At 42.2% G+C, this 18,422-nt stretch overlaps 1 protein-coding gene across 6 annotated transcripts; it reads left to right on the forward strand.

The window, feature by feature from the left end:
• Positions 1–209: 209 nt before the first annotated feature.
• On the forward strand, positions 210–6,135 carry POP4 (POP4 homolog, ribonuclease P/MRP subunit). Of its 6 annotated transcripts, XR_012154494.1 has the most exons (8): positions 210–325; positions 688–779; positions 3,161–3,384; positions 4,066–4,143; positions 4,363–4,424; positions 4,916–5,017; positions 5,470–5,715; positions 5,991–6,135. XR_012154494.1 is itself a non-coding variant. In XM_073307783.1 (7 exons), exons 1-7 carry the CDS (start codon positions 319–321, stop codon positions 5,604–5,606), a joined length of 702 nt encoding a protein of 233 aa, XP_073163884.1. In that variant the 5' UTR covers positions 210–318; the 3' UTR covers positions 5,607–6,135. The 6 variants fall into 6 exon arrangements, 5 of the variants coding, with proteins under 5 accessions (XP_073163884.1, XP_073163886.1, XP_073163887.1 ...); XM_073307783.1 differs by having other exon boundaries at positions 5,470–6,135; XM_073307785.1 differs by having other exon boundaries at positions 212–325; positions 688–740; positions 5,470–6,135.
• Positions 6,136–18,422: the final 12,287 nt, after the last annotated feature.

The raw sequence follows: 18,422 nt of genomic DNA on the forward strand, positions 1-18,422 counted from the left end.
CCTCCTTTTCTTTTTGCGTTTGCTAACAAGCGCTCCCAGGTTGCAGAGCGTGCGTTCCCTGGGGGTGGGGATAGGTCGAGGTACACGGGCGCATGCGCTTGGCTTTGGTTGGCTGAGGGGACAAAGCCCCCGGAAGCTGTTGCGCTGCAGGGGGCGAACTCCTTGTGGATATTTGTGCGCGCGCCAGTTGGTACGGCCCCGCCTCCTCGCTGCTACGCATGCGCGTTCCTTTGGGAGCCTGGCTGTGACGCGCCTCGGGCTAGGTCGCAGCGTGCTGACTTCGTTGGTCGGAGCCGGAAGCGCTGCCTAGTTACCAAGATGGAGAGTAAGTGCTTGGGGGGCTGGGCCGTTGAGAGGCTTCTATCGCCCCGTTCTCGCCCCCCATATCGTGGGCCGGGGTCCCATCCCACCCCCCCCCCCGGCTCCTAGTTGTACGTGTCGCAGACAGCGGCGGCTCCGCGGGCTCGCCCAGCGACCAGCGCCTCCCCCTGCTGGGGTGGGGTCACCCCCCGCGTTTGCCGGCAGCCCGGCCCCGCTGAGGGGCGAGCGGCATGTCCCATCGTGCTCTCCAGCGCTCCTCGCTGCGTGGCCCCGGTGGGCCCCCGGGCGGGGAAGCAGACTCGCTAAAGTCGTGTGGGGAAAGGTGATGCCCCTGATCACAGGGAATTGTGTTAATGTGTGTTGCAGGTGTGATTTATAGTACGCTACCGCCGCAGGCTGCAAAGCTATTGGATCTCCAGGTATCAGCGACTTTAATTGCTGTTCTCATAAAGAAAATGGTGTGAGTTGGACTCACCTCTTTTGTAGCTGGTAACGTGAGTTAATGCTGTTTGTTTCTTATTCAGATTGTCCATTTTATCTAAAACCTTGGTCATGATCATTTTCATCTGGTACAGGGAGGTTAATCAAGATAATGTTAGAATTGAATTCTAGTCTTGGCATTTTGGTCAGAGTCATTCAGCAAGCACTAAATATTGTTTCCACTTTGGCTTAGCAAAGGTCATTTTGATCATTTTAGAGTTATGAGCCAGTTTAAAAACACAGGTTCAGAAACCTGACTACATGTGGCTGAAGATGGTATTTAGAATTTTTTTAACTATTTTTCCATAAAGTTTTTCTAGCAACTTGTTCATTCTCAAGGACTCAGTGCTCCAACTTGATCTATGCAGGCAGGACCCTGCACCTATGTGGAGCCCAATTAGAGACAATGGTTCTCAACACAGGTGCAGGGCCCTAACTGTTTTTCTTTTTTATACATATACTCACTGTGTGTAGTGGGGTCCTGAATAATTTTGCCTGAATGTTTTGACTGTTACTGTCTTTTCCCCTACCTGTTTTCTAAGACTCAAATTTGGAGCCTCTTAAACTTCATAAAGTCTTAGCAAATAATGTATCATAGCGATGTTGGCTAAACTGGCTTACCTTTTTTCATAACAATAGCTGGTGTTTTATGTTTTACATGGAAACTTTCAAGTGGATATAGCAGTGGTTTTCAAACTTTTGTAGTGGTGACACCTGTCACAGTAAGCCTCTGAGTGCGACCCCCCCCCTTATAAATTAAAAACATATTTTAATATATTTTACACCATTATAAATGCTGGAGGAAAGGCAGGATTTGGGGTGGAGGCTGGCAGCTCGTGACCCCCCATGTAAATAACCTTGCAACCCCCTGAGGGGTCCCAACCCCCAGTTTGAGAACCCCTGGGATATAGCTTGAAACAGCTGTTTTACATAACCCTGAAAATAACAGTTTCTGTTTGAAACAGATTCTTAAAAATCTGTGGTGACTTCAGTGGAGAAACTTGGACAACACTCTTCCTGCACAAATTGCTGTCTTATCTGTATTTTTCTTTTTATAATTATTAGGATGTTTGTATGAAAATGGGAATGTTGGCTCTTAAGAGTGAGTTTGGAACTAGATAGCCCAGAATTCTTAGTGGAATATGAACTCTTTTGCTTTGTCACCTGTTTAAAGTCAGTAACAAAGTCAGATTTGTCTGATAACTGATAGATGGCTTATCTGTAGGTCCCTACCAAATTCACAGTCCATTTTGGTCAATATCATGATCATAGGATTTTAAAAATTGTAAATTTCATGATTTCAGCTATTTGAATCTGAAATTTCACAGTATTGTAACTGAAGGGGCCCTGACCCAAAAAGGAGTTGTTGGTTGGGGGGGGGGTGTTCACAAGGTTATTGTAGGGGTGTTCACAAGGTTATTGTAGGGGGTATTGCAGTATTGCTGCCATTACTTCTGCACCGCTGCTGGTGGCGGTGCTGCCTTTAGAGCTTGACAGCTGGAGAGAGGTGGTTACTGGCCGGGAGCCCTGGTCTGAAGGCAGAGCCATCGCCAGCCGCAGCACAGAAGTAAGGATGGCCTGGTACAGTATTGCCACCCTTAGTTTTGCACTGCTACCTGCAAAGCTGGGCCTTTAGTCAGCAGCTGCCCACTCTTCGGCTACCCAGCTCGGAAAGCAGCAGTGCAGAAGTAAGGGTGGCATGATGTGGTATTGCCACCCTTCTGTGCTGTTGCTGGCGGGGCGCTGAAGGCATTGCAGTAGTAAGGGTGGCAATATCATTACCCACTCTTTCAAAATAACCTTGTGACCCCCTCCCCCCCATTAACTCCCTTCTGGGTCAGGACCCCCAATTTGAGAAACGCTGGTCTCCCCTGTGAAATCTGTATAGTGTAGGGTAAAAAGCACACAAAAGACTAGGTTTCACGGTCCATGACGTGTTTTTCATGACCGTGAATTTGGTAGGTCCCTACTTATTTGCAATGAGTCTGGCTTCACTTCTTTAAGTTATCTGTTGTAAACAAGCCTCTCTGCAATCAGTTTCTTCTCATAGCTAATGTCTAATGAATAGACTTCCACATCATAGAACCCGTTCAGCCTTCACAGATAAAAGGATGATGGAATGGCTATGGAAACTAAACTACCATCACATCTCTAAAGTTAGTCCCCTCACTTAAGGATTTTGAGGCACTTTGATGGGTCAGTGTGGAAATGTTTCATGGAAATATAAATAACTTAAGTATCTAGAATATTATCAGTTTTTCATGGTATATTAACATGTATTTAATATCAGTGGTACCAAACACTGATGAGATTACTAGTCAGTGGATATTCTTAACTTTTAACAACTTTTATTTTGGAGCTTCAAGGATCAAAAGAGGCTGAAGCTTTTGTAAATGCCTTTCTGAAGCGTAGTATGCCACGACTGAAAGATGAAGCCATCCAGGATAAGCTAACCCGAAAAGCTGTAGTTCTTGAGCATTGTCCTAAAAGAAGGAAAAAGGACAAAAGGAAGAAAACAAAAGGGTTTTCTGCCAAGCAGAGGAGAGAAATGCGTCTCTTTGAAATTAAACCAGAACAGCAAAAGTAAGAACTTAAAAGGCTTTCTTTTTGTGAGTTATCAAGTAAAAGTTGAAAGCTTGTTGAAAGCAGCGTACGTGCAGCAGCATGTATGTATTGGTGCTAACAGTTATTAATTAGTACTCTTAACCTTTTGCTGAGTTAGGTCAGTTCTGTGCTGCTCATAACATTTGGCTATGTAAGGACAGTTCTTTATTTTTTTATTTTAGAAGTATATATTGTGAATATCACTGACATTGCCTTCTTTTTGTGCTTGTAAATCTAAATATGGTGAGAAGTCAGTATCAAATTACTATACGGAGCCACAGGTCCCTAGTTTAAAAGGTTAGAATGACAGTGACCAGACTTAGTATCTCACAGTGCATTAAATGATTTTATTAAAATGCATCCTCTTTGCATAGTTGGAAAATGAAGTAGACAGAGAGAATACAAGAGTAGGAGTTTCTAAGCACACAAAATGCAACATCTTATGTGATGTACATTAGAAACCTCTTTTTAGAGTAAGTAATCTTACAGCTTGGAATGTTGTATTGTATAGCTAATGACTTCATGAGATACTCCAAAGAAACAAGTTCTAACTTTGTATGTAAATTATAGGTTGGTTAGTAGTTAAGCTGTTGTTTTGTATCATACAGACTTCTGAAAAGATACTGTATAATCTTTTTTGTCTCTTGCTGACTATTGAAGATATGAGTTGTTTCTACCATTACATGAACTCTGGAAACAATACATCAGGGATCTGTGTAATGGACTCAGACCAGATGCGTAAGTTCAGTTTATTTAAAAATATGTAGGGTCTAGATTGATCTTTCAAAGACTATCATCTTATTACCATAAGTATAAACATTTTGCATAATGTTTTTAAACAAGCATGTATTTCTATATTTTTGTAAATACAAAAGTGTACTGACTTTAACACCACAGACAAAATTTATTGTAAATATAGATTTTTTTTTTTAATGTTTTTCTTTGTTTTTTTTTAAGACAACCACAGATGATTCAGGCCAAATTGCTAAAAGCTGATCTCCATGGAGCTATTGTTACAGGTATTACTTTTTCCTTTCCTTTTTTTTTTTTTGAGGGCTTCTTTCAAAGTCCTCCCAAAGGGGTGGCAGTCACCCTACACTTCCTGTTTCTAAACCCACATGTTCCTTTCCCTTAACTTCTGCCACAAACACATTTAACTGTTCTTTCTGTAGTCTTAGTACTTGTGTAAACTCTCCAAATGTTACCTACTTTGGGGTCACATATTGAGACCTAATTATTATTTGACCTACTCCCCCCTGATCAGACTTACCCCGGTACTTCATTTAAGTACTTGTGGAAACCCTCCTTTGTTAGAATTCATTGTTAATATGCACAGCCACCAATAGCTATGTGATTGCTACTAGTATTAGTATGACTTCTTAGTAGAATTAGATATATTTATTCTGAATTACTACAAGCTACCTTTTTAAAATTATGAAGCTACAATATAGATCATTTGCAAATTCTTCTACTGATACATCTGTTTGTTGTTGGTTTTTGGTTTTTTTAGTAACTAAATCAAAATGTCCCTCTTATGTTGGGATCACGGGAATTATTCTACAGGAAATGAAGCATATTTTCAAAATTATCACTAAAGAAGATAAATTAAAAGGTATGTACTACAAGTTTTCTCTATCTTTCACATTTTGAGTAGTCAAAATATTACTTCTGCACATTATTCATCTGATACGTTCTTTGTAAGCCCAAGTGGCAATGCAGGCCGCATAGTACTTATTAATAAAAATCATGCAGCCATGTTCTTGTTGAACAGAATTCTCACCAGAGCAGAACACCTATGGACAGATTGGCTTCATGGAAAATAGCAAAAGATATGCCAGAATCAGATTGATTGTGTTGATCTGATTGTCAGTTTTGATGCTCTTTGTGACATACTAATCGGATGTTTCAAAACATTGGATGCTTTCAAACATTAGAATTCTTGAAGAAGACAGGCCTTCTAAGACTTAGTCATGCCAAAGTACCAGAACCTTGAAGGACAGAGAATTACATTAGTACATTACTAATAGTTTTGTTTTGTTTTTTCCTCTTCAACTTCTCTTTCAGTTATTCCCAAGCTTAACAATGTATTTAGCCTGGAGGTTGATGGCTTTATTTCCCACATCTATGGTAGCAAGTTCCAGCTTAGAGCAAGTGAGCGTTCTGCAAAGAAGTTCAAAGCAAAAGGAACTATTGACCTGTGATTTTAAGGAAATTCAAAGATATTGGGGATTCATTCATAAACTGAAAATCAAGTTAAAAAACAAGAACATATGGAATTCTACGTCCTCTAAAGTGTTTCTTTATACAGAAGTATGAGTTACAAGACACATTTATGTTACATCTGTTTTTATGTACTAGGTGGTCTCCCAGAATCCTCAGATTGCAGTAAATGTCATTATTTCATTTCCTGAAAATATAGTGTATCACATTTTGGTCTTTTTTTTAAATAGTAAACTAACATTTGTGATTCACATCACTTTGTTTTTAAAAATAAAATCCTTTTCCCAATTATTTTTTGACTTAATATAACTTTAATTGTGTTGGTTTAGTGTATATAATAGATGTCTCAATTTACATATTTTCAGGTAAATCATACGGTGGAACATGTATGAATTCTAATTCCTGATGTTAAAAGTTCTCTCTCTGATGTGTTTCGTGGACAGACAGGCTTATATGGAGGAATTTACGTACTGAAAATGAATTAAATCTTGTTTACAACTTGTTTTTAAATTCTGTGTTTTGGCTTCCATACATATTACAGTGCTTGTAAGAAGACTGTAAAAGACTTAAGGCTTTTACAGTATAATCACCACTTGGTGGTGTAAACACAAAATAATTTTTTATGACTTAAATTTTATACACTTGCTTTGTGTAAACTATTTTCTCCTAGAAGCAGGAGCAACTGTTTCATCTGCTCAGTTTTATTTTGACCTATCTGTGACACATACCAGTGCTTACAAACAATATACAGATGAGGGAAGTATAAATGCATAGATAAGTTTAGCGCAGTCTTTCTAGCTGCCAAGGATATCACTATAGCCTGTGTCTTCTCACTGTGGTATGACTTGTCACTTCATTAAATTTCTTGTCTACTCTGCCAGATCACCCATTCTGGCTGTCTTGCATTGGAAGGGCTAACTCTGCAATGATCCCTTTAAAATAATAGGACACTTGTAGATTTCACTGTGGAATAGAAAATAGTGTTTTCACAGGGGAGAGGTTTAATCACAGAATATCAGGGTTGGAAGGGACCCCAGAAGGTCATCTAGTCCAACCCCCTGCTCGAAGCCAGACCAATTCCCAGTTAAATCATCCCAGCCAGGGCTTTGTCAAGCCTGATCTTAAAAACCTCTAAGGAAGGAGATTCTACCACCTCCCTAGGTAACGCATTCCAGTGTTTCACCACCCTCTTAGTGAAAAAGTTTTTCCTAATATCCAATCTAAACCTCCCCCACTGCAACTTGAGACCATTACTCCTCGTTCTGTCATCTGCTACCATTGAGAACAGTCTAGAGCCATCCTCTTTGGAACCCCCTTTCAGGTAGTTGAAAGCAGCTATCAAATCCCCCCTCATTCTTCTCTTCTGCAGACTAAACAATCCCAGCTCCCTCAGCCTCTCCTCATAAGTCATGTGTTCTAGACCCCTAATCATTTTTGTTGCCCTTCGCTGCACTCTCTCCAATTTATCCACATCCTCCTTGTAGTGTGGGGCCCAAAAATGGACACAGTACTCCAGATGAGGCCTCACCAATGTCGAATAGAGGGGGACGATCACGTCCCTCGATCTGCTCGCTATGCCCCTACTTATACATCCCAAAATGCCATTGGCCTTCTTGGCAACAAGGGCACACTGCTAACTCATATCCAGCTTCTCATCCACTGTCACCCCTAGGTCCTTTTCCGCAGAACTGCTGCCTAGCCATTCAGTCCCTAGTCTGTAGCGGTGCATTGGATTCTTCCATCCTAAGTGCAGGACCCTGCACTTATCCTTATTGAACCTCGTCAGATTTCTTTTGGCCCAATCCTCCAATTTGTCTAGGTCCTTCTGTATCCTATCCCTCCCCTCCAGCGTATCTACCACTCCTCCCAGTTTAGTATCATCCGCAAATTTGCTGAGAGTGCAATCCACACCATCCTCCAGATCATTTATGAAGATATTGAACAAAACCGGCCCCAGGACCGACCCCTGGGGCACTCCACTTGACACTGGCTCCCAACTAGACATGGAGCCATTGATCACTACCCGTTGAGCCCGACAATCTAGCCAACTTTCTACCCACCTTATAGTGCATTCATCCAGCCCATACTTCCTTAACTTGCTGACAAGAATACTGTGGGAGACAGTGTCAAAAGCTTTGCTAAAGTCAAGAAACAATACATCCACTGCTTTCCCTTCATCCACAGAACCAGTAATCTCATCATAAAAGGCGATTAGATTAGTCAGGCATGACCTTCCCTTGGTGAATCCATGCTGGCTGTTCCTGATCACTTTCCTCTCATACAAGTGCTTCAGAATTGAGTCCTTGAGGACCTGCTCCATGATTTTTCCAGGGACTGAGGTGAGGCTGACTGGCCTGTAGTTCCCAGGATCCTCCTCCTTCCCTTTTTTAAAGATTGGCACTACATTAGCCTCTTTCCAGTCATCCGGGACTTCCCCCGTTCGCCACAAGTTTTCAAAGATAATGGCCAATGGCTCTGCAATCACAGCCGCCAATTCCTTCAGCACTCTCGGATGCAACTCGTCCGGCCCCATGGACTTGTGCATGTCCAGCTTTTCTAAATAGTCCCTAACCACCTCTATCTCCACAGAGGGCTGGCCATCTCTTCCCCATTTTGTGATGCCCAGCGCAGCAGTCTGGGAGCTGACCTCGTTAGTGAAGACAGAGGCAAAAAAAGCATTGAGTACATTAGCTTTTTCCACATCCTCTGTCACTAGGTTGCCTCCCTCATTCAGTAAGGGGCCCACACTTTCCTTGGCTTTCTTCTTGTTGCCAACATACCTGAAGAAACCCTTCTTGTTACTCTTGACATCTCTCGCTAGCTGCAGCTCCAGGTGCGATTTGGCCCTCCTGATATCATTCCTACATGCCTGAGCAATATTTTTATACTCTCCCCTGGTCATATGTCCAACCTTCCACTTCTTGTAAGCTTCTTTTTTATGTTTGAGATCCGCTAGGATTTCACCATTAAGCCAAGCTGGTCGCCTGCCATATTTACTATTCTTTCGACTCAGCGGGATGGTTTGTCCCTGTAACCTCAACAGGGATTCCTTGAAATACAGCCAGCTCTCCTGGACTCCTTTCCCCTTCATGTGAGTCCCCCAGGGGATCCTGGCCATCCGTTCCCTGAGGGAGTCGAAGTCTGCTTTCCTGAAGTCCAGTGTCCGTATCCTGCTGCTTACCTTTCTTCCCTGCGTCAGGATCCTGAACTCAACCAACTCACGGTCACTGCCTCCCAGATTCCCATCCACTTTTGCTTCCCCCACTAATTCTACCCGGTTTGTGAGCAGCAGGTCAAGAAAAGCGCCCCCCCAGTTGGCTCCTCTAGCACTTGCGCCAGGAAATTGTCTCCTACGCTTTCCAAAAACTTCCTGGATTGTCTATGCACTGCTGTATTGCTCTCCCAGCAGATATCAGGAAAATTAAAGTCACCCATGAGAATCAGGGCATGCGATCTAGTAGCTTCCGTGAGCTGCCAGAAGAAAGCCTCATCTACCTCATCCCCCTGGTCCGGTGGTCTATAGCAGACTCCCACCACTACATCACTCTTGTTGCACACACTTCTAAACTTAATCCAGAGATACTCAGGTTTTTCTACAGTTTCGTACCGGAGCTCTGAGCAGTCATACTGCTGCCTTACATACAGTGCTACTCCCCCACCTTTTCTGCCCTGCCTGTCCTTCCTGAACAGTTTATAACCATCCATTACAGTACTCCAGTCATGTGAGTTATCCCACCAAGTCTCTGTTATTCCAATCACGTCATAGTTCCTTGACATCACCAGGACCTCCAGTTCTCCCTGCTTGTTTCCAAGGCTTTGTGCATTCGTATATAAGCACTTGAGATAACCTGTTGATCGCCCCTCATTCCCAGTATGAGGCAGGAGCCGTCCCCTCACAGACATTCCTGCCTGTGCTTCCTCCCGGTATCCCGCTTTCCCACTTACCTCAGGGCTTTGGTCTCCTTCCCCCGGTGAACCTAGTTTAAAGCCCTCCTCACTAGGTTAGCCAGCCTGCTGGCAAAGATGCTCTTCCCTCTCTTCGTAAGATGGAGCCCGTCTCTGCCCAGCACTCCTCCTTCATGGAACACCATCCCATGGTCAAAGAATCCAAAGCCTTCTCTCCGACACCACCTGCGTAGCCATTCGTTGACTTCGACGATTCGACGGTCCCTACCCAGGCCTTTTCCTTCCACGGGAAGGATGGACGAGAACACCACTTGCGCCTCCAACTCCTTTATCCTTCTTCCCAGAGCCACGTAGTCCGCAGTGATCCGCTCAAGGTCATTCTTGGCAGTATCATTGGTGCCCACATGGAGAAGCAGGAAGGAGTAGTGATCCGAGGGCTTGATGAGTCTCGGCAGTCTCTCCGTCACATCGCGAATCTTAGCCCCTGGCAAGCAGCAGACTTCTCGGTTTTCCCGGTCAGGGCGGCAGATAGATGACTCAGTCCCCCGGAGGAGAGAGTCCCCAACCACCACCACCCGCCTTCTCCTCTTGGGAGTGGTGGTCGTGGAACCCCCAGCCTCAGGACATTGCATCTCATGCCTTCCAACCAGCGGAGTCTCCTTCTGCTTTCTTGCCCCAGACATATCATCTGGTCCACTCTCCGCAACGATACCTGTGGAGAGAACATGAAAGCGGTTAGTTACCTGTGTCTGTGTTACTGGAACCCAGACATTCCGCTTTCCTCTTCTGGAGGTCACATGTTGCCAAGCTTCTTCACTGGCCTCTTGGCTCCTCTGTGCAACCTGCTCTATATCTTTAGAGCTTTGTGCCCCTAGAAGCATATCCTGAGTTTTGTCCAGAAAATCCTCAGTTTCTCGTATGCAACGCAGGGTTGTTGTCTGTTGCTCCAGACCTTCAATCTTCTCTTCCAATATGGAGACCAGCTTGCACTTTGTACAGACAAAGTCGCTTCTGTCCTGTGGAAGAAAGACAAACATGGCACATCCAGTGCAGGTCACAACAGCTGAACCCCCCCACTTCCATATCCCCTTCCTACTATGAGCTTCCTCAGAGCAGTTTGCAAGACGTAAGCCTCACTGGGCTCACTCCAGGCGAACTCCCAGGCAAACTCCTGCTGTGAGCTGCTCTGCTGTCCCCCGCCGCTCAGCTGGTTCGCGAAGCTCTGGCTATTTTTAAACAGCCAGGCTTCCCTGACACAAACAAACGGACACCCTAATGCCCGCCCCCTGCAGGCTAGCAGCCAATCAGACACTCACTCAGGCTCTCACACTGCCCTCCCAGCAAAAACACACTCTGATACTTCCTCAGCAAGCAAACACACACACACAAGGATACTTACCAGTCCCAGGCAAACTCCTGCTGTGAGCTGCTCTGCTGTCCCCCGCTGCTCAGCTGGTTCGCCGCTGCTCAGCTGGTTCGCGAAGCTCTGGCTATTTATTAATTTGAGGTTTGCTCAATCCTTTTTCCACTTTCCTCCAATCTTTCTGATTTTTTTTAAAATTATTTGCATATTATATGGAGGTCCCTCTGTTTTGAAACTCTGACAATTATTAGATCAAGGCAGGCTGAGAGGGAAGAGCATTTGAATACTAGTATTCTAGTATGGCAAACAAGAAGGCCTAGTCCGTGGCTGCTCCTGAGTGCCTTTTAAGGTTGTTCAAAGAATATTAAACAGAGGGGGGGAAAATGCTTTTAACACTCCTAAAAAGAATGCTCATATTAAGCTGTGTAGTGCAAAGGTTCTTTATCATTGCACCCTGCCTGTGTTGAGGAAATTAAGGGAATATCTTTTATAGAAACTGCAATTCTTGGGCAAAATGTGTTTCAAAAATTACTGTGCTGAAATAAAAAAAATTTCAAATGCAGGCTTATGTTGTAGTAAAAAGGAAGAAGGCATTAATTTGGTCAGGATTATAAAGGTAGCATGTCTGAAAACAGAAAATATCCTTGTAGGTAGAATTCTCAATGCATAAAATCTTTCCTTTCAGAATAAGTGTTATTTGGCTATGGGAACATAACAGAGAAAAGGGTTAAAACAACAAAAGCCTAAAAACATATTGGCTAAGCTAAACTTAGCCCTTCCTTGCCAGTTTGTCGGTCTGGAACGTAGGACATAGCACTGGCAGGGACTTCCTGGGTGCAGGAAACCCAGTCAGATAATCCCATTCATAAACTTTATCATGCTCCACTTTAAAACGAGTTAGGCGCTTTGTCCCCATTGCTCTTATTGGAAGACTGTTCCACAGCCTCAGTTCTCTGGTCATTAGAAGCCTAATTTCTAGCCTGAATTTATTCAGGGCCAGTTTTTACTCATTTCTTCTTCTGCCACATTGTCCTTTAGCTTAAATAGCTCTTCTGCCTCCCTAGTGCTTAACCCCTCATGTATTTATAGAGAGCAGTCATATCCACACTCAGCCTTCCTGGCTTGTTCAGCCTAGCAAAAGCTCTTCTAGTCTTCTCATAAAATAGGGTCTCCATTCCCCTGATCCATCATAGTAACCCTTCTCTGAACCTGTTCCAGTCTGACTGGGCTTTGGTGCCCCATTCCCCATCATTGGGCCTATGAGACAGGCTGCATCCTACAACTTCTGCCTCTTGGACAATCTGCTCCCACCCACCACTCTGAATCTGTTCCTCAGGTCATAGGCTTACTTATTTCAAAGTTCCTTTGTTTCAGAGTTCCTGCTTGCAGATATTGTTAGCCAGTACATATAGATTAGGCATAGGGCATACCATATTAATGTTGTATTATACCCAGCATGTGGGCAGTTATGTTAACTTTTCCACAGTTCTGCCACATTCCTCACTTATGTCGAGAGATTATATATCCCACAACCCTCTGCACAGCAAAACGTAGCTTTTGGCATTAACAAATATAAATTCTGACTAAAGAAAAGATACATTTGCTCTATGTCTAAGTACAGGTTCCTTCACAGTCAACTTATTTAAAATGTAGTAGCCAAAACAGATAAGAAAAGGTACAGAACAAGAAGTTAAGGAAATGGTAGGTTGCATCTTATAAAGTGCTTTCTAACTTATAAGCAACTGTGCTATAGAAGTGGGTTTGGGGGTGTATTTTGGGAAGCGCACTTGTGTGTGGCAAACTGACACACTGCTAGAAACAGGTTCCTGGAAGGATCAGTAGCATAATAACTCCTTCCTGTGCTATACTATTGATTTTCAGCAGTAAATTGGCTAGGTTTGGTTAATTGGTCTCTTGAACACGTTTCATAATGAACCACAAGTATAGTGAAACAACTAGATACATTTGTAGCAACACTCTCCTTAGGTTTCCAGCAGGGCTGCTGCATTGGTGAAAACTGATTTAAATGTTTCTTGAGAGGGGGTCAAAAGTAGTCTCCTAATAGTAGATTCACTGTATTGTCCACATGAGTGCTAGGCAATTGAATTCTAGTAATTGCTGGGTTCCTGAAGATCTGATCAGAGTCCAGCCACAATTTAAGCCGAGGATTCTATAGAGCCAGCCCCATCATAATACTCAAACAAGTAGAGAGATGCACAGCATTCATAAAATTATATTAATAGCTCCCACAGTCTTCACAAGCAGCTTTTTAACATTCACAACTAATGCATACCATAGGCTTCTTAAAAAATATACACAAGGTAATTGTTACTCCTCTGTCTGTGTTCTAAATTTGATTTGCGTACAAGCTGTAACCTATGAACTGTGTTTTCATGAAGCAAGACTACCTTGGGTTTTTACTAATAAACCACTTGAAGTTTAAACTGGTAATATCCTGATTTAAAAGTATCCCACAGCATAAATGTATTTATAAAATTAGTTAAGACTAATCGTGAAAATAAGTAAATAGTGTTTAAGCTGGTTTTGTTACTGGAAAACCAGACTGTGTTTGAAAGCTGGTCTGAAATATGCAAAGCTTAAGCTACTGTATATATAAAACTACTGCACTTTGAGTATCAATGGTAATTTTAATTCAGTATTTAATGCATGGGAGTGGAGCATGAATACCTACCAGGCCCTGTAAATTCTAATAGAACTGTTATCAAGAAGTTTGGACTACAGTGCTATCTGGTACTTTTTAATGAGCACAAAATTCACTTTAAGAATGTTGATTTAATATATTTATTCATAGTCTGCAGTAATATCATTGTAATAAATTGTACTTTCATGGACCGTTCTAGCCACCTTGACCCTACTTTATTTCCCTTTTCTCTCTCTGCCTTGGGTACAATTGACTAGTTTCAGAGAGGTGGGTTGTTTTTTTTTTGGTTTTTTTTTAAATGGCAGCTATCAGAAAAAATATTTTCTTTATACCCCAAATGATGAATTCTTCCCCTTTCCACCGCTTCTCTCCCCCCCCCCACACACACACACAATAGAATACTCATAGTCCTCAACTTCTGCCAGTACCAATATAGCATCTAATGTAGATATTTCATCAGAAGGCAATAATCCCAGTTTTCCAATAAGGAACAGCCCTCAAACATTGGTGTATCTGTCTAGTTTCTTATCTGATGCCCATCAGCATTGTCTCTTAGTCCTGTCTGTAAAGAATTAGCATAAGATGGGGCCTAATGAGATGACTTGATTTCTATTTCATGGCCCTGTGTGCTTCTTTTTAGGCAGGTAGTCAGATACTACAACAATAATTAGATACTTTTTCCACTTCTAAGGCCTGTACAATTGGAGTTATGTTATTAAGAGCCTCTGGCTTTGGAGGTAAAAGGTATGAAAAAATATCTATTTGTAAGCAATGTTTCTAAAAGTTTTGGTCAAAGTTTGTTGACATGCAGAAGTGGCATTGTTTAAAGCTTTACTGGCCTTCAGTTTGGGAGGACCTTCAAAACTTGCTTGTGGTTTTGGTGGTATTACATTCCTGTCAATAAAAGTTTTTAGATTGTCTCAGTATCATGTTTGTGTCTTCTCTCCTGCATTTGTATATAATATGGCTAACAATGTATAACCCTTCTTTGCATTGCCCTGCCTTTATCTGAATATCCAGTATGTCCTAAAATAAATAAGATTTTAATGATAACTAATACCCTCTTTCATAGACGTAGAATAAAAATCTTTCATCCTACATTATTTGCAGTTTGCATTGCCTAATTGCTGTCTTTCATAGCCCTATGTCATTAAAACTTACACAATGTTAGGTAGCGTCCTTTTGTAAATAACCCTCAGATTACTAGCCTTTTATACCTGCACTGCTTTTTAAAAGGCTTCTACCATTCAAATCTTTTATAAATATTTGTTTTTGAGAGCAGTCCACGGCAACACTTGTAATGGAAAAGCCCAAGTCTACAATAATTTCCCATTTGAATGTAGTTGAATTTTCCGTGAGTTCACTTATAATTGTTGTCGTCCACTTGCAGCACAACTCAAGCCCCATTGTCACCTCTTCCCGCGACTCCTTTCTTCTTCCACTCGCTACTTGACCACCTAGACTCCAGTCTCTGCCTCTTCATATCTCTCTTCATATCATCCTTCTGTGAGGTAAGTTGGATTTTATTCTAGAGAGAGCTGGTGGTGACCCCTATACATAGGTTGCCTATCATTATCCTTTACAAAGATTCTTATGCCCCATCCCTACCCTTTTTCTTTCTTTTCTTTTTTTTTTTTTTAAGAAGCTTGTTGGCACCAGGCCTTTGAAATTTGTCAGGGAGAAAGTCGAAGGCTGGACCTTAGATGTCTCACATTTAGCTGAGTTACAAACTGTTGAAAATCGCCGTTTCCCTTCTTTCACCTTTGTTCCTCAGGAAAATGGTGGCAGTATGTCAGTCATAACTAAAACAAATGTTCCCAGGAGCCGTGCCTGCTCCATTGCCGCAGCAGCGCACGCTGTACTGGGAACAGCTGGGAGTGGCTGCAGCAGATCTAGTGGAGGGGTCGAGGTGGGAGAGAGAACCGGAGTACATAGCCCCCATACGCAATCCACCTGCACTGAGGGCACCACAATGAGCAGAAAATCCTCTAAGGTGAAGGCTAGAGCTGTGCTGGGCATCATCCAGCCACCTCTCCAGACCCAGCACCTGGCCACAGCAGTTCATGGACTCACTGAATGCAACAGGAGCCCTTACCTCTTGGGATAGGAGTAAGGAGATTGAGCAGGCTCCTCCTGACCAAACCAGCTTCAGCCTCAATTATCCCCCTGATGCCCCCCTGGACTCAGTTACTGACAAGCACACCACCAGTGGCTCAATCATTTCTCAAGAGAATTAACTAGTTGTTTCGTTTCTTTTAAGGTGAGGCCATGTGGTATTAGCTTTCATCTCAATAAGTTAAAGTGCCACCATGGGGATGCCTCACCAGCAAGAGGGGAAATTTAAAGTGTGGTTTATGGGAAGAAAGGTACAGAAAAAAACAAGAATCACTTTAAAATAATGTCACTATTAGTGAGGTGTAAGTAATGGGAAAGATATTAAAACCAGAAAATGTTTTTAGAAAATAAAATACTGGAAGGTCTTTGATTTCATATAGAGCTGTGCCACAGGATGCGTGACTTGCTGTTAAAAGCCAACATGATAAAAAAGCAGGAAATGTCCTGTACTTCTCTCAAGGGTCTCTGGAAATGTAAATCATTTTGTTCCCTTCAAGATTGTAGAAAGAACAGTAAACAAAACTATATGAAAACATAAATCTCACACAAACTTTCAATGGCCTGATTTTAATGTAGCTCATATTCCTTGATGTAGTATCTAATTAAGACATCTGTTAAATGTCTATAATATTAATTTAATGAGGGGAAGCTAATAGAACTTTATTGGCACAGTCCAGTTCATTAACATTAAGGGTCTCTAATGGATGTCTTAAATAGACATCATTAATGAGAATGCTGTACAAATTAGAATTAGGCCCAATCATGTTTCATTGTGCTGTGAAGGGCACATCCTCTATTGTATGTGCACACGCCACAGGAACAAAACACAATTTACTACCCGTAACACAGGCTCCATTTTGTTTCGAGCTATATTTCAGCACTCAAAAATGAAAAACACATAGCAGGCTCCTTTCGATAAATAATAGCCAGGTGTTTCATTATTTACAATGGTGTGTGCTGAAGAGATGTTCAAAGGACTCTTCAAGGTAATCACATGCTAGTAGCACATAAAGACAGATGACAAATGAAGCATAATAAGGGATCTGAGCAGCTAAAGCACTCAAGAAGCCTTTACTGCAGTTGGTAAATCACCTAAAGAGAGTCCTTTTTTAATGACTCTTTGAGGTGTTCCAAACAGCTTTCATAAATCACTTAAGCAACAACAAACTACTGTACAGTAGCAGCCATCCTTGTCTACCAATAAGCTCCTTGAACTGAACTCCTATCTGGGCTTCTATAGCAAAAGCAAAGTAAACGTCCCCCTACTGTTTGTGAAAGAGGAGACACTACGTACCATTGAAGAAAGACGTGATCACCCACTAATGCTTCTCTGCTGATTCATGACTACTCTCCTTCCCTTCATTAGGTGAGATATTTAAAACTTAATGGATTTAATACTATAATATAGGAAAATTAATCACAGCTGCCCTGGAGACACCTACCCTGTCATATGTGGAACGCAAACTTGCATGGGGCAGGAACACATTTTTCTTAAAGGTTTTTACACCTAGTCTCTCTTGAGGATGTGTTATCTGTCAGGCAATGAATGGGCTTGCTTAGCTGCAACCGATGGTTTTTTTCCAGATTGTTTATAAATTTCTACTTGCCCATTAATAATAATATATATACATTTCAAACCGGTTTCTTAATTATATACTCTGGAATCCCTTCAGCTACGGCTGTAACGTAACTACCTCTGAGGCAGAAGTTGGTAGCTGACCTGTGAACAACAGTTAAAGACAGTAAGGGAAGAAAAGAGCTATCTCTGTTTGAAATGCCAGGGTAATTTGAGGTAGGCCATACCCCAAATGAACCAGGTGGGACACAAGAGTTTTACTTGCTGGCACAAGATAGTTGATGACTAAAGTGGCTTTAAATTTCATCCAAAAGGAGACACCTCCAGCAACACTGTGCTTGTCCTGCTAGACTATTGGGACATTGATTTGGCAGGCAGAGTCACATACACTGAGTCATCAATGCTACTTTCTTCATCAACTCTTTTAGTAAGAGACTCACTGCGGGTGTTCTGCTGGGGCTTGAACAGTGGTTGTTGTAGTCATAAGACAGAAAATGACGGCACTAGGCCAGCTTCAGTGACATTGGAGGTCTTAAAATTGTGGGCCAATGGGCCTAACGTCTCTTGACCTGGGGAACTCAGTCTGGTTACATATAAGGGTATATACAACGGATTTTTTTAAAATTAAATTTCACTCCAATGTCAATCTGAGACATTTTGGTGCTCAGAAAGTCAGAAGAGCCGGCTGATTTCACACTGAAACATGTAGTGTATTTTTTGCATGTATTGTTGAGGAACATGTCTTTTTTGAAACAAAATTTCAGATTTGAAATGCTCTTATGTGCAAAGCTGGCATCATAAGGATGAAAATGGGAGGTTTGTTGAACCGGCCCATTCTTGCAAATTCAAAATAAGAAATTTGGATTTTGCTGCAAATATTTTATACAAACATGCAGGGAAATAGCAGATGAGATCTATGCTGTTTTCTAAAATATGCCACTCCTTGTTCTCACCTTTTGTCCCCGGAGATGTACAGCTCATATGACGCCTACCCATAATTCTTCTGCATTGCCCATTCACACTTTCATCTTGGTATAAAGTACTGGGTTACATAGAGAAGGAAGTTACGATGATGTGTTTATGGGTCTAAGTCAACCAACCTCACAGAAAGCTTGACAAAAGCATAAGCCAATCCTCCCGCCCAGCCCCAAACCCTTGGACATCTATCTTGATCA

Source organism: Lepidochelys kempii, chromosome 12 (assembly GCF_965140265.1).
Source record: "Lepidochelys kempii isolate rLepKem1 chromosome 12, rLepKem1.hap2, whole genome shotgun sequence".
In the NCBI taxonomy this organism is placed as follows: Eukaryota; Metazoa; Chordata; order Testudines; family Cheloniidae; genus Lepidochelys; species Lepidochelys kempii.

What these genes read in the sequence shown, in the direction of transcription:
- POP4 (XM_073307783.1), top strand. An exon ending in CTGTTCTCATAAAGAAAATG is followed by an intron (nt 780 to 3,160) that starts GTGTGAGTTGGA and finishes TTTATTTTGGAG; the next exon opens with CTTCAAGGATCAAAAGAGGC. An exon ending in CCATGGAGCTATTGTTACAG is followed by an intron (nt 4,425 to 4,915) that starts GTATTACTTTTT and finishes TGGTTTTTTTAG; the next exon opens with TAACTAAATCAAAATGTCCC.